Consider the following 13,125-nt stretch of genomic DNA (forward strand, 5'->3'; position numbering starts at 1 on the left):
TGATGTATGGTCATTTCCCTTTTCATAGCACCAGAAATTAACCAAACAAATGCCTGCGTTTCTTTCTCACAAGACATCATAGATCGTAGTTCAGAAATCTGGAGCGGTGCGTTGCAATCTTTGTGGTGATCCATGCATTTCTCGCATTTGCTGTGATGACTAAAACGGTTCTAAATCTTCAGTTTGCTTGGACAGGCTGGACTGTGCTTGCATCTGGATTAATCGAGAAACACATTAAGGGAAGCTCGGTTTCAGGCAAGAATGGTAAAACATGTAGCCGATTATATTTATCTGTTACAGTATGACAGTTGTATTCTGTAGTTTACTGTAAGCAAGGACAACCTTGTAAGCAACCATGGCAGTTGTGACTGGGGTACTGAATTAAAATTTGCCCCAAACTTTATGTATTTTTACAATTGACAAATGATGAAGTGCGATCACGATGTTATGGGTGTTGGTGGGTATAAGCCCCTTCCTCTGTTGTGTTTTGTCCTACAGATGGAAGCAACTAGTTGACTTTGTCTGGGCCCAGAAGTTAAGTCGGCTTGGACCTCGGCAATACTTGTAAGGGAGACCATCAGGAAATCATCTGGAAGAAGATGATAACCCATTGCTGTACTGTGGCCATGAATGGGCCTGCATAGTTGGCAGGAGTCAAGCTGGACCGAAGGACATCTTTGTCCAGATTTAGCTGAGAAACCAACCTTGCTGTCCAGGCCACAAACATGCCAAGTGCCAGGCTGAAGCCTGCTGCCGTATGGCAGACTGAGAGCAAACTGTTCTCCAGAAGCTGCTCAGGATTAACTCAATAGCTGCTCCTTTGCCGGAGCTGCAGAGAGGCTGGGTGGGATGGGATGAAGTCTTACGTAGGCTTTCACGATCTTAAGTGGTCCCTGCGTCTCACAGTGATTTGGAAATTATCTCTGGGTCTTTACATGAGCCAGTGGGGTTGAGGGTTATGGTGCTGGACTAGGACTGTAGACACGTTCGTTTTAACCCACCCTCAGCCATAAAAAGTCACTGAGTGGCTTGGCACGCTACTCTATCCCACCAGGTTATTGTTACAGGGATAAAACAAAGGGAGATCCCCAAGCGAGTTGTGCGGTTGTTATTTCCTCCTTAAATATCATCGTGCCTAGTTTAGTGGGATTGGACTGTTTATGGGTGGGACAGGAAGACAGTCTGCCTACTTCCATTATTGCAAATTTCCATGCCCCGAAACTAATTGGCAGGGTCCTTACTGGGAGCCTGTTTTTTTTTGTTTGTTTGTTTTTGTTTTGTTTTGTTTTGTTTTGCAGCTTTCTGTCTTTGAGACATTGTGTTGCAAAATATATGGGCGAATTCCGGCTAAAAATTATATCCTGTAGAACTGGAAAGGGCCATTTTAGGCACCAGATTCACCTCCCGAGTCTGCAGAAATCACATTAAAGCATCCATGGCAATTTGTTCTGCTTTGTCTTTCTCTACTGGTAGTAGCAACAGCTGTTTTCTTTTTCAGGCACTTATACAGCCACACTTTATATTTACTTACTTATTTATTCCATGTTTATCCCACAAAGTCTGCCAGGGTCTCCTTTACTTCGATAAACCCTACAGTCAAAGCCTACATGATAAATGTATCTCAACAATAAACAGTAAACATCTACAGTGAACAACATAAAGTCAGAATTAATGTACTAAATAATAACAATCTAACTCCATCTCCTGGAATGTCATTCTGTTGGGGTAGGCTAACTTAAAAAGGAAGACTGTACCATAAGGCTGGGCTGGAACAGAAAAACATCGCCTCCTGGCCTCAGCTCCCTTTCTCAAAAATGAGGGATGACCATCAACTCTCGGGCCAGGCATAGTGCAGGATCAGTTCTGGTTGGAAAAGATGGTTTTGGAGGTACCTTGGTGCCAAGCCATGAAAAGCTTTCTTGGTCAAAGCCAGCACTTTGACTTTCACCTGGAAGCTATTGAGCACCTATGCTGATGCCACAGCACAGATGTAACCCATTCCTTGTGGCCAGCATCCAGCAGAAAGCGAGCTGCCACATTTGCTGCCAGGTGCAGTTTCCAGATGCTCCTCAAAGGAAGCTCCATGTAAAGCACATCGCAGTAGTCCAAGCGTGCCTCTTTTGACCGAATCCCAACCAGTCTTGTCCTATATGTCCCAAGCCCAGGCCTAAGCCCAACTGAAAGGAATTCAGATAATCCACTTCTTGTAAGGCACTCTGTAAATGGCTTCCCACCATCCCCTTAACAACTTTCCCCAGATCTAGTATCCAAAATGGATAGGTTGGAGACCAACCAGCAGTTACGGCCCAATCGAAGGAGGGCTTCCTAAGGAGCAGGTGGACCACGGCCTCTTCCAAGGCTGCAGACTGCCCCTTTCAAGACGGCATTGACAGCCTCCCAGATCTAGATATTTTACAGTGTGCAGAAAGTTTTCTTGTCTCCACTCCAAACTCCTTCAGTTTTATTAAGTGCATTTTTACTTCCGTTTACTGAGCAGAAATAAGAGGTCACTGAGATACTATATTTTGTATTTTTTTTTATCCCACCTTTATTATTTTTATAAGTAACTCAAGGTGGCGAACATGCCTAATACTCCTTCCTCCTCCTATTTCCCCCACAACAACAACCCTGTGAGGTGAGTTGGGCTGAGAGATGGGGACTGGCCCAAAGTCACCCCGCTGGCTTTCATGCCTGAGGTGGGACTAGAACTCCCCGTCTCCTGTTTTCCAGCCTGGTGCCTTCACCACTAGACCATATTAACATTGTGGTGAATGAATTTGTTCTTTGTATTTACTCGTTGGCTTTGTTACCTCAAACACACACTCACGGTAGGTAACACTTGATGATGTGTATTAGGTTGAGTTCAGATGCAGCAGTGTTAACCGTAACCTAAAGAGAATTGCCTGCACGGAGTGGCTTACTGTAAATAGTGAATCTGCTCGGTCATATAACATGCACTCACACCCACACAAATCCAGACTCCATTTAGCTTGAGCAGAAACCATTCTCAGCCTAGCTTGTTCCAGCAGAGGAGCATTAGCCAACGAGAGCAAAATCTGGCCACAAAAACACTTTACTTAAATGAGCAATGCAGTCACGCTGCCAAAGACTGCAAATTCCAAGTTAATTTTTCCCTAGAAATGGAGTCCTAATCTTGCCTGACTTTATGATTTCAGCATTACATTCCTCAGGCAGAGGGAGCAAGAAGTTGTGGGGGTTTTTTACTTTAGAAATGCCAGGAGATCCCTGGAATTAGCTACTTTGATGATTCTGAGCATTTCGAGCTGAAGAGGTGTAGAACTGTTTCGTGGCATGCCATCTGGCATTTGTCCCATAATAAAACTTCGGCAAATAAAGCTGAAAAACAAGTTCCACTGTGCTGGTGTTGAGGAGGTTCCATGCACATCTGGAATTCATGCGGTGCAGCGGATGTGTGAGTTAGCATAATAAATGCAAAAATAAACAGGAGTTTTTTATGCTCCAGCTGGCCCAGCTGGTTTGTAATGGAATAGGCTAAACTCAGGTGAGATTTCTATTATGCTGTATTAACAAACCTTTCCTGTCTTTAGAATGCAGCAGAATTCATGCGTGCAATGACTATTAATTCTTGGACTTCAGCAACAGCCTTGGGCCTGAACTACTGCACTCGTTGTTCATCTCCTTCGTCCTGTTTATGTTAAGATAACTCATCCAATGGTTTAGAATGCAGAAGGTTCCCCGTACGTTTCCATTTTAGATCCTTAGCTCTTTGTTCTTGGAGAAGCAGTTATGTTGGGCATGATATGTTCAGCACATGTGTCCAGAAAAGGAAAGCACCTTTGGCTCCAGCCTGACAGCTTCTCCATCCCCTTCAAAACTGCTAACAGGCATGGACAATGGTTTAGCCAAGCTAGCAGAGGTCAGTTGAACAGAAAGGATCACGTCATCTCATCAACAAGATTCCTTGTTTTCTTGCCATAAAGACTGCTGGTACCATGGAGGCACCTGAAGGGGGTTCAGAAAAATAAGATGGTGGCTATGACCATACAATCCCCACCCTCTTTTCGCAGATATTGCACATAAAAAAGGGTGTGGCTTCAACTGGGTGGTCACAGCCACTATCTGGACATTTTTTACCTTCCCCCTCCACCACGGGCACTGCAGTTGTACTGCATTTGGTAGAACAAGATGTTTAGTATTGCACTGCAATGTAAGCGTTCTAGCTGGTGGTCAGGAAAAACCTATTTGCCATGAAAGAACGATGAAGTGCTCCCCGTGCTCTGTGGATTTCTCTGAAGAAGTTACAGTTGCAGGGATTTCTTCTTTAGATTTGTCTGTAGAAATTTATTGAGACATGATTTTTAAGTCACTCCAACGCCAACGCGCATGTTGCAGAAGAGGTAGCACATCTGTTTTCTACTGTACCAGGGGACATGACGAAAACCAAAAATTGGAGATACTGTAGTTTCAGGGATGAAATTAACAGAATGAGAGATATATAACACTGTGATACACCGCTTCTAGAAGGAAAGTTCCTTAAATTGAATTGCGATAATCTTCTGTCAAGAGTAGTGTCATTCAGGGATATATAGTGAACATGGGGAAGGCGGCCATCTTGAGTTCCCCTTGCCATACATCTTCCTAAATAAAGTTGATTTCACAGGTCCTCCGACAGGAGCCTCCTGGAGGAGAGACATGGAAGGAAGGGCAAGCTCAGATTGTTGCTACGCCCCTTCAGTTGAATCAGCAGTAATGACGGTGGCACTACTGCCAGCTTCCTCTTCCTCTTCCTCTTCCTCTTCTCATTCAAAGAAGGGATGCTTTGTTATGACTGAAGAAGGGAGGGAAGACCCTTGACGGCTTAGGCCCACTAGCCATGTGGCCTTCCTCCCCCTTTCTCACCCATCTTTCACTGCTGCAGCTTTGGAGGGGGGAAGCCTCAGTTCCTGAGCTCTGTTACATTGGGGAGACCCAGCTGGGACCCAGAGAGTTTTACTCACACAATTGGTACCTTTCCTTCCTCTGATTGAGCAGGGCATGAGCAAGATGACCTCTATGATCTCTTCCAACTTTATGAATTCTGTCATTCCTGCACGGTGACATAAATTCACATTACCTGTCCATTTGTTTCACAGTCATGCCTTTCTTTCTAAGGAAAAAAACGGGAGCAGAAAAACTTGAACTTGAAATGCTGCTGTAACCTCAAGTCACATCTCTAAAATAATACTGCTGGGAATAGATTAGATCATAAATAACATCTGGTTGCCCTATAATAGTTTGTAAAGACCCAAGCAGTAGAAGAAAGGACCAAAAGTGATACCGTAATTTTATTTTCCTATTAAATGAAGGTATTGAGACCCCCTTTGATTCATAAACCAAGACAATATTGAACATCCAGTATTCTAGTAGGCAGTGACTTTTGATGACCGCACAACTCATATTCATTCTGAAATAGGTATGGTGGATGACCATGTGGTTGTCTCCTGTACAAGAAAATTCATTTATTCCTTTGGTTCTAAGCCTCTCTTTTCTCCTGGAGAAGCCCAGAGGAGTTTACAGGAGAATAATAAAAACAGTTTTAAATTAAGTCACTAAGAATAAACTCAGTGATCCTACCCCACCCCCAATTACATTGATCTAATATAAAAATTAGTAGAGAGCCCTCTATGGAACTGTGGCTGTGGTTCAAAATCTACCATAAGCTTCTCTAGAAGAGAGTTTGAAGCTTTGAAAGGAGTGCCATCTAGTTATGATAATGCCCTTATCATTACATCTCCTTGCATTTAATTTAAAGAAGTGGCCAGCATCCTTGTCAGGCCTAGCCCAAGGAACTCCCGGAGACCGTGCAGGTTCAGTCAGCAAGGTTTATTAGCCAGCGCTTGTTCACAGACTCTTCTCAGACTGGCCAGCAGTTCCCAGGAACAGGAATTCACTATCTCCTGGAATGTTAGGGGGGCGTCAGCGTTCGCCTCTTATCTCCAGTGCATTGCTCTGGAGACGAGATCACGTTCTTTACCCCCCTTCCAGTCCCATGCCATTCCATCACAATCCTTGAACGTTGCCAGCATTTGAGAGTGACTGGATGAGGGAGAACCAATTTGAAATGAACTCCAGACAAAGCAGAGGTCGATAGGAACTGAAGTTGCACTTCCCTGACCCCTGGAAGAGTGGGGGAATGCACTGGTCCTGGGTGTTACCAGACTCATTCTTGGTGGCTGAGGGCAGGAGTGCATTTGCACACTTTTAGCTAATTCACTAGCTCCAACCATTCTGGGGCCTTTTGCAACATTTGTCCATGCCTTGATTGCAATCTGTTGTACTGTTGCAACACACCCTACATTGAGCTATCCTTAGAAAGTGCCCCAACTCTCCCCTCCTTCAGAAGGTAGCAGGGATGGCCACAGGGAGGGGGGTTAAAAAAGTCAGGTGGCAGCCATAACTCTGTAATTGAAGTTCCACCCTTTTTAGACGCATCAGAATAGTAAACATGGCAGACCCAACAATGTCATCAAAACCCTGCCCTTTTTTGCAAGTGCTGTGAAGATGTAAAATTGCGTAGGTGTGGCCTCCCTGTGGACTTTCCTGTAGATACCTCTGGGAGGTAACCGGGATGCTTTTTAACTGGTAATCAGTGTTTATTTGGATTCCATTTGATGCTTTTGAATTTTTTATTTTTTGTATTTGTAATAAAATGAGTAGATAGTGGGGTACAGATCAGATAAAAAGGAAGAAACAAACATCGTAGATCCTAGAAGGCCAACACATCCCAAACTATAGTTTATGAAGTCTCCAACAGATGAAAGTATGATCCATCCTTTTTAGGGAAACCAGCTTCCCTAAATTAACTTCCCATTATTGCAGCAATGGGAGATCAGTGTATTTTAAGGTATTACACATGATGGATGGGCGTGTTAGGAACTGCCTTAACTAGTAAGGAGACAAAAAAAGGATATTGCAATGTTTGAGAATAATGGCACTTTTCTTTATATGGTGAAACATGCCAACCTTCATGTGTCCATGCTTATTCCACTAATAAAACAATAAAACTTTACTGCTACTACATGTTTCATGCATGGAGTTTCAGATTTTGCAGCATGGAGTTTCCCTTCAGGTATGTTGACCTACAGTGCCCATCACCCCCAGCCACTGTCCCCAAATTTGATGCCTGGGGATAATGGGGATTACAGTGGAATATGATCAGAGGGGGACAGACTAGGGGAAATTGCCTTAAACGAAAAGCATGCATCTGCATTATTTTTTCTACCTTTTAAAAATGCGGAGAGTCATGGGGTTCTTTGTCTATTTCACATCTGGATTTCTTATGTCACTTTGCTGCACACCAGTCAAAAGCGCATGTGTGAAGTGAATGAGGTTACCTCAGACATCATCCTTCGCAAAGAGAACCCTTTTATGTGGTGCTATCAGCAGAAAGATTCTGGCTCTGAAGATGAACAAGACGATAAAATTCCTGACCTAGAGAAAGACGATTTTGCAGTACGCAGAGCAAGGCTAAATCACCGCCCATATGCATTGCCATTCACTAATTTCCTTGGTCCCTACACAAAGAAAGATCGAAACAAAGCGGAAGAAGGAAAGACACAAAGGAAAAAGCAGGAATGTTCCAGGTGTGCTCACATATTTGTCTGTTGCAGAAATTAGTTTGAAAATAAGAAATCATCAAGTGAATTGATGTACTTCTCGCATGGCTGTTTGCAGCTGAAATTGAAAATGTATATAGAGTTAGTCGTGTTACGTACAGAGAGGGCTGGAGTTTAGATGCACTGATTTTAAGGAGTTGAACAAGCATGGTTTACCCTTCGTTCCCACCTTTAAAAAAACATATAAGAACTGAGCTACCTTTCCTGTCAGCTAGGCAAATTTGGGGGTCAGTCTACAAAATATGGACACTAAAATGGGGTTGGAGTATCAGTCAGAATTATTACTTTCTGGTGGGATAGCAGGACATTTTGATTGGCATCCCCAAAGCATCAAAATTTCTTTGAGTAACCTACTCTTTGAAAGGAAGATTGTGGAAATCAAGTCATTGGAGATTGTTTCCATTAGTTACGTTGAGGAATCAAAGAAGTTCTTCTGTTTTCTCTCTTCTTAAATGTTCCTTGACTGATGCTATTTTTCAGGGAAAAGTAGCTGTGAAATCAAGTCTGGAGTGGTGAATGTTGGCAGATCATTTTTAGGATTCATACATAGTACCAATCTAAGACCTGTAAAAAAGTTTGCCTCACTAAGCTATCAGCTCCTTCTCAAAGTATTGGCTTGGAATATGCTAATTTTTATTTTATTTGAATTTTTATGCTGATTTTTATTAGTAAAGAAGAGTTACAAATCTGCACTTTTGCTCAACTTTGGAGCATGCTTTTTGATCTTTTCTACAGAATTCCCCACAAGGATGAGAGCACTGTAGTATGGATCAGGTTGAAGTGTGAGATTCTCATGGGTAATGCAACATTATCAGAGAACATTAGTAAATCCTCCTGAAATATCTGGTCCCTGGTCATAAGGATACTGACCAGTCACCGTTTTTTTTCTTTAAAAAATATGTTGACTCGGTAGTATGAGAAATCACAGTGTGGGCATGCCAAGTTTGTACAAAAATTCACCTATTATGCAATGACACTGAATTTGGCAAGGACAGCCGATGATAGAATAATTTTCCCATTGTGTCCTGGGAGTTTAAAAAGAATAGAATAACATTTCATATCATTTATATTTTAGTTTTTAAAACAAAAATTTGCTTAGCATTGGTACATCTTAACTTGCCTATAATACTCCCTCTTATATTAACACGGCAATCCCACCAGTTCTTGTAGAACAATGATTCACTGCTTTGCCCTGTCATACAATGGATTTAGCAGAGTCTTCCTCAAGCAAAGCTATAGGCCAGATCTTATCATGCCATTTCTCCACTAAGATACTATCCAGATATTTCCAATGTTTGGCAATTTGGCTGCTAAAAGTAGAAACTTATAAAGTGCTTTAACTTTGCAGTGTTTTGTTCCGACCATCAAATCTGGGTAGCAAGCCTAACTTGGAGAGAATTCAGTCTTCTGTTTGGTTCTGTATGACATTTTATTAAATACTTTCTTCCAAAAATCTAACACTTGATCATATTTGAAATATAAACAAACAAACAAACAAATAAATAAATATTCCCACCAGATGTGAAAGAATATGCTCTTTGATTTACAACCTCACCAGCAACTCATTGACTATTTATAAGATATTAGAGGTTGATGCCATCGGTGGTGCCCAACTTATTCCAGTTTAATATAAAAGTTTTAAGATCTATTTCCTGTATAGATACTGATAAGAATCCCACATGTTGCCATAAAGACGGCCATGTATCATCATTTAATGGTTCCCAGCCTTCTTTTAGCCCTGTGACAGATTCCCCCATGGTCTATTTCAGATAAAATCTGGTATTTTTTTGAAATTATACCTTTAGGTTCTGTTAAAAAATAAAATAAAATGATTTTTTCAAAAAGAGATTGAAGTCTCTTTGCAATCTCCCGTCACGTTTTTATTTTGTACAATTGAATTGATCTGACACCACAGAAACCATGGCATTTTATGTCATGTTCAGTCGATTCAATATTACAGAATAAAAAAGCAAAGGAGATTGCAAAAGGACATCTATTTCTTTTTTGAAAAATTGATGTTTTTTCCTACAAACCCAAAGGTATAATTTATAGTAAAGTGTCAAATAGTGGCCTTTGTAGGGGTCACAAGTATAATACTCTGTATTTATTTGTCCTGTGTGCATAAAGAATATGTTTAGCCTTTTGCCAAAGTGAATTGCAGGATAATCAACTCTCCCAGTGAGTTCAGAAAATCTCTTGTAAGATCTGCTGGTTTCAGCTGCTTTAAGGCAGATAAAAAGTCTCGCTTTTGTGACAGAATGTATGTGTCAACATTTATAGTCTGCGTCTATATTATGAGTAATGTCTTGGAAACGTCTCTGAAGAACATACATATCAGAACTGTCAGATGCCAAACTTGGCCATGGTGAAATACTTAGTGCCAGTAAAAACTCTCAGAAGCTGCTATATTTGGAAACAAAACTTGAATTCATGAGAGTATGGGAAAGTAGACTTCGTAACTGTCAGGATTAGGTATCGTTAATGAGCTAAACTTAGAGGAAAATGCATCAATAGATTTAGTTTTAATCTGCAGAGTGGTCTGTAGAGAGCAAATCTGACCCCCAAGGATAGCTTAGTTGGGCATTTCTAGGATCTCAAACTGGCATAATTGTACCATTTCTACTTTTGCATTTTCACATTACATACCTTAGAGGCTGCTTAGAATGCCGAGCCTGCTAAAACCTAATGGTAATTTTAAAAATTGGAGGGTACTTAGTCAATAGCTGAAATTGCCGTGATCGCTAGTTGCTTCTCTGCTCCTCCTAATTTATGTAATACTGCAATTTTGGGACTTCACTGATGGTGTGTGATTTGTCCTTGTCTTGTCCTACAAAACCCTTCTTTATCCTGCTGATTTTGGAATGAACATTTCACTAGTGGGAAAAAGATACCCGTGACTTCGAGAAAGACAGAGATGCTGTGTGAAGGCAAACCATCCCTGACGTCTTGGGAGGATGAGTCCAAGGAAGAAGGCAGAGCAAAAATCCCTGATACGCAGAGTCAGGACCTGGCTAAGAAAAAAACTCAGACTAATCCTTCCCAACCAGACTTTCTAAGTTTTGTGAAAGCATCTATAACCCAAAAAGATAAAGAGATCTGGGATCGACTGAAAGTGTCAGGGGAGACGAGGTATGTTTACATGAAGGAAGATGATGTCACATTTCATGCAATTTCCAAAGTTTTTTATTTACTAGTGAGACATGCTTATCTTTTAAAAAATTAAGGGTCAGCAATTCACCCATCCTCGACATACTAATGTTCCAAGACCATTAATTCTGCCTGCAGAACATCCTAAGGTGCAAGAGGAGGTGACCTGTCTTTTAAAACAGATCATCTTCTGCTGATATTTGCATGTATAATGTTCATGCTTTCTTTATGAATGTAAGATGCCAACCCTTCTATAAGCTATCAAGGGAATACTTTTTTCCTACTTGGCTAAGAATAACATCATGGTCCACCTTTGAGGCCTTCTACACAATTTTCTGATCACATCTATATGGGAATCAGGGAAATCCCTGATCTGGGCCTGAAAAGAAACACTTTTCAAGTTTCCATTTTGGGTTTCCCACTTCTTGGCACTCCCATTCAGGAAGCAGCTGTTGCAGCAGGCCTCCTTCTGCTCAGTGTTGCATGGGAACATGTCAGAAGCAAACTTGGCTAGATGATGGTCTTTTATCAAGTTTAGTAGAAGGGCTGTGGGCATAATCTAACTTTTAAAAAACAATCCTTCCAAAGCCATTTGCGATTACACTCTCCAGATTTCCATTATGCCTTATGTTGGAATCAAATAGCTGCTATTCTTGGATCTAGTTGTCAATTTCTGAAGTTTGCCTCACTCTGGGGAGGCTTTTTATTATTCCTAAACTTCTCAGTTTTACTCATTTCCTTTACATCAGCTTCTCCAATCTCCCACCTCCAGATACTCCTTTAACATTACAAATATTTTTTTCATTGAATGGTTTTCTTTGCCTTTTCATTCAACTTTTGTTCTGCCTGTGTTTTCCTTCGTCTCCTAGTTCCTTTTTGTATGCCTTTTAAGGTTATTTCTTTGGTGATAGTGATGAGGAACTCAGAGCTACTCAGGAACATTTTCAGTTCTCTAAAATGGCACTCATAGTTGCTTAAAAGGTACAAAGGGAGGACACCCAAGAAGGTCACCAGTCCTAAACAGAGGTCCATGCATTTTGGACAGTGATGGAAACTGACCTCCAGAAATGGGAGGAGCTTTTTATATGCCCTTTGTGCTTCTTTCTTTGGTGATAGTGATGAGGAACTCTCAGTTCCTCAGGATCATTTTTGATCTTCTGAAATGGCGGTGGAAGCTGCCAGTCGCAGATGCTTTACAAGTCACAAAGGTGAGAACACTGATTAAGGCCACCAGCCTTAAACAGAGGTATGTGCATTTTGAGCCAGTGCTGGAAATTGACCAACAGAAATGGGAGGAGCTATTTAGGGCCATGACTAAAGATGAAATGGAAGAAGTCATTAGCAGAAAAAGTGCTGGGGCTTTTGGTGTCTCAAGTGAAATCTCATCCTTGTTGTCTATGAGTCATGTCAAGTCCACTGATCATACTAGGGAGGTCTACAGCCCACACATTAATTCCAATATTTAGTTTGCTACATAGAAATAAAGAAAAAATGGAAAGAAGAAGGTTAGCATGAAAGTATGCATCAGCATTTTCCATGTTCACACAGAACAAGAAGCCAGAATTCTGAAGAACCCTTCCTGCATTACTTGGTAGAAGTTATCATCCTGAGACTGATGGTGGCTGAGGTAGTCTGTATCTTGTAGGAAATGGGTGAAGATAAAGAAGGCGCTCTGGCAGAGAAAGGAATTTATTCTTATCCAAATCTTTCTTAGCACACTGGGGACCATAACTTATATTGTGAGTTGTTTATGTAGAATATTATAGGCTCCTCTGAGAAAACTTGGTTTGAAGGACATCATGTCACTTTTAAAAATAGCTAAACAGATGAGGTAACTACAGTATATGCTAGTGCATACTGACTGTTCCAGGGGCATCCAAGTCAAGATGATGGCTGCGAACATGTAATTGAAACCTTGATGATCTTTAATGTGCATTTCATGGCAACATATTTAAAAAGAGGGTTGAGCTTTTATTCTTCGGTGGCAGTTGCCATCTTAACTTTTTGGATCCCACTGTAGATGTCCCTTTCACCTTTGTTCTTCCCCACTAACGCACCCACTAATATAAATGGGAATCTTAGTACGGCGTCTGAAATGGGAATCTTGATTTGTCCTGCTCAGAAATCAGAAATCATGGTTTGTTTGGAGGTTAAAAATTCTAACTGGTTTTGAAGCAGTATATTGGGACTTGCATTTGGGTGGCACGTTTTTGCTCAGGTTACTTTAGCAAAATGATAACGGGAAACTGAGCTCTCTACCCTACAGTCCATTCATGATAAGCTGGGATTCTTCAAAATCTTCTACGTCAGTGCATGTTAAATTAATGCACTTGATTCTTCT

At 41.2% G+C, this 13,125-nt stretch overlaps 1 protein-coding gene across 3 annotated transcripts in view; it reads left to right on the plus strand.

Annotated features, from left to right (window-relative positions):
- Window positions 1–13,125, plus strand: part of LIMCH1 (LIM and calponin homology domains 1) — a 197,735-nt gene that overhangs the window by 134,588 nt on the left and 50,022 nt on the right. The window contains exons 10-11 of one of the 3 annotated variants that reach the window (XM_088131210.1): window positions 7,323–7,604; window positions 10,515–10,766. The exons of the other annotated variants lie outside the window; for them this stretch is intronic. Coding sequence (XP_087987336.1) covers window positions 7,323–7,604; window positions 10,515–10,766 — 534 coding nt within the window. The remainder of the gene's footprint in view (window positions 1–7,322; window positions 7,605–10,514; window positions 10,767–13,125) is intronic. 3 annotated transcript variants of the gene reach the window in all.

This window comes from Python bivittatus, unplaced genomic scaffold (genome assembly GCF_059951505.1).
Source record: "Python bivittatus isolate LINGU-HERP-01145 unplaced genomic scaffold, Pbiv_v1 ctg000970_np1212, whole genome shotgun sequence".
Taxonomy (NCBI): Eukaryota; Metazoa; Chordata; class Lepidosauria; order Squamata; family Pythonidae; genus Python; species Python bivittatus.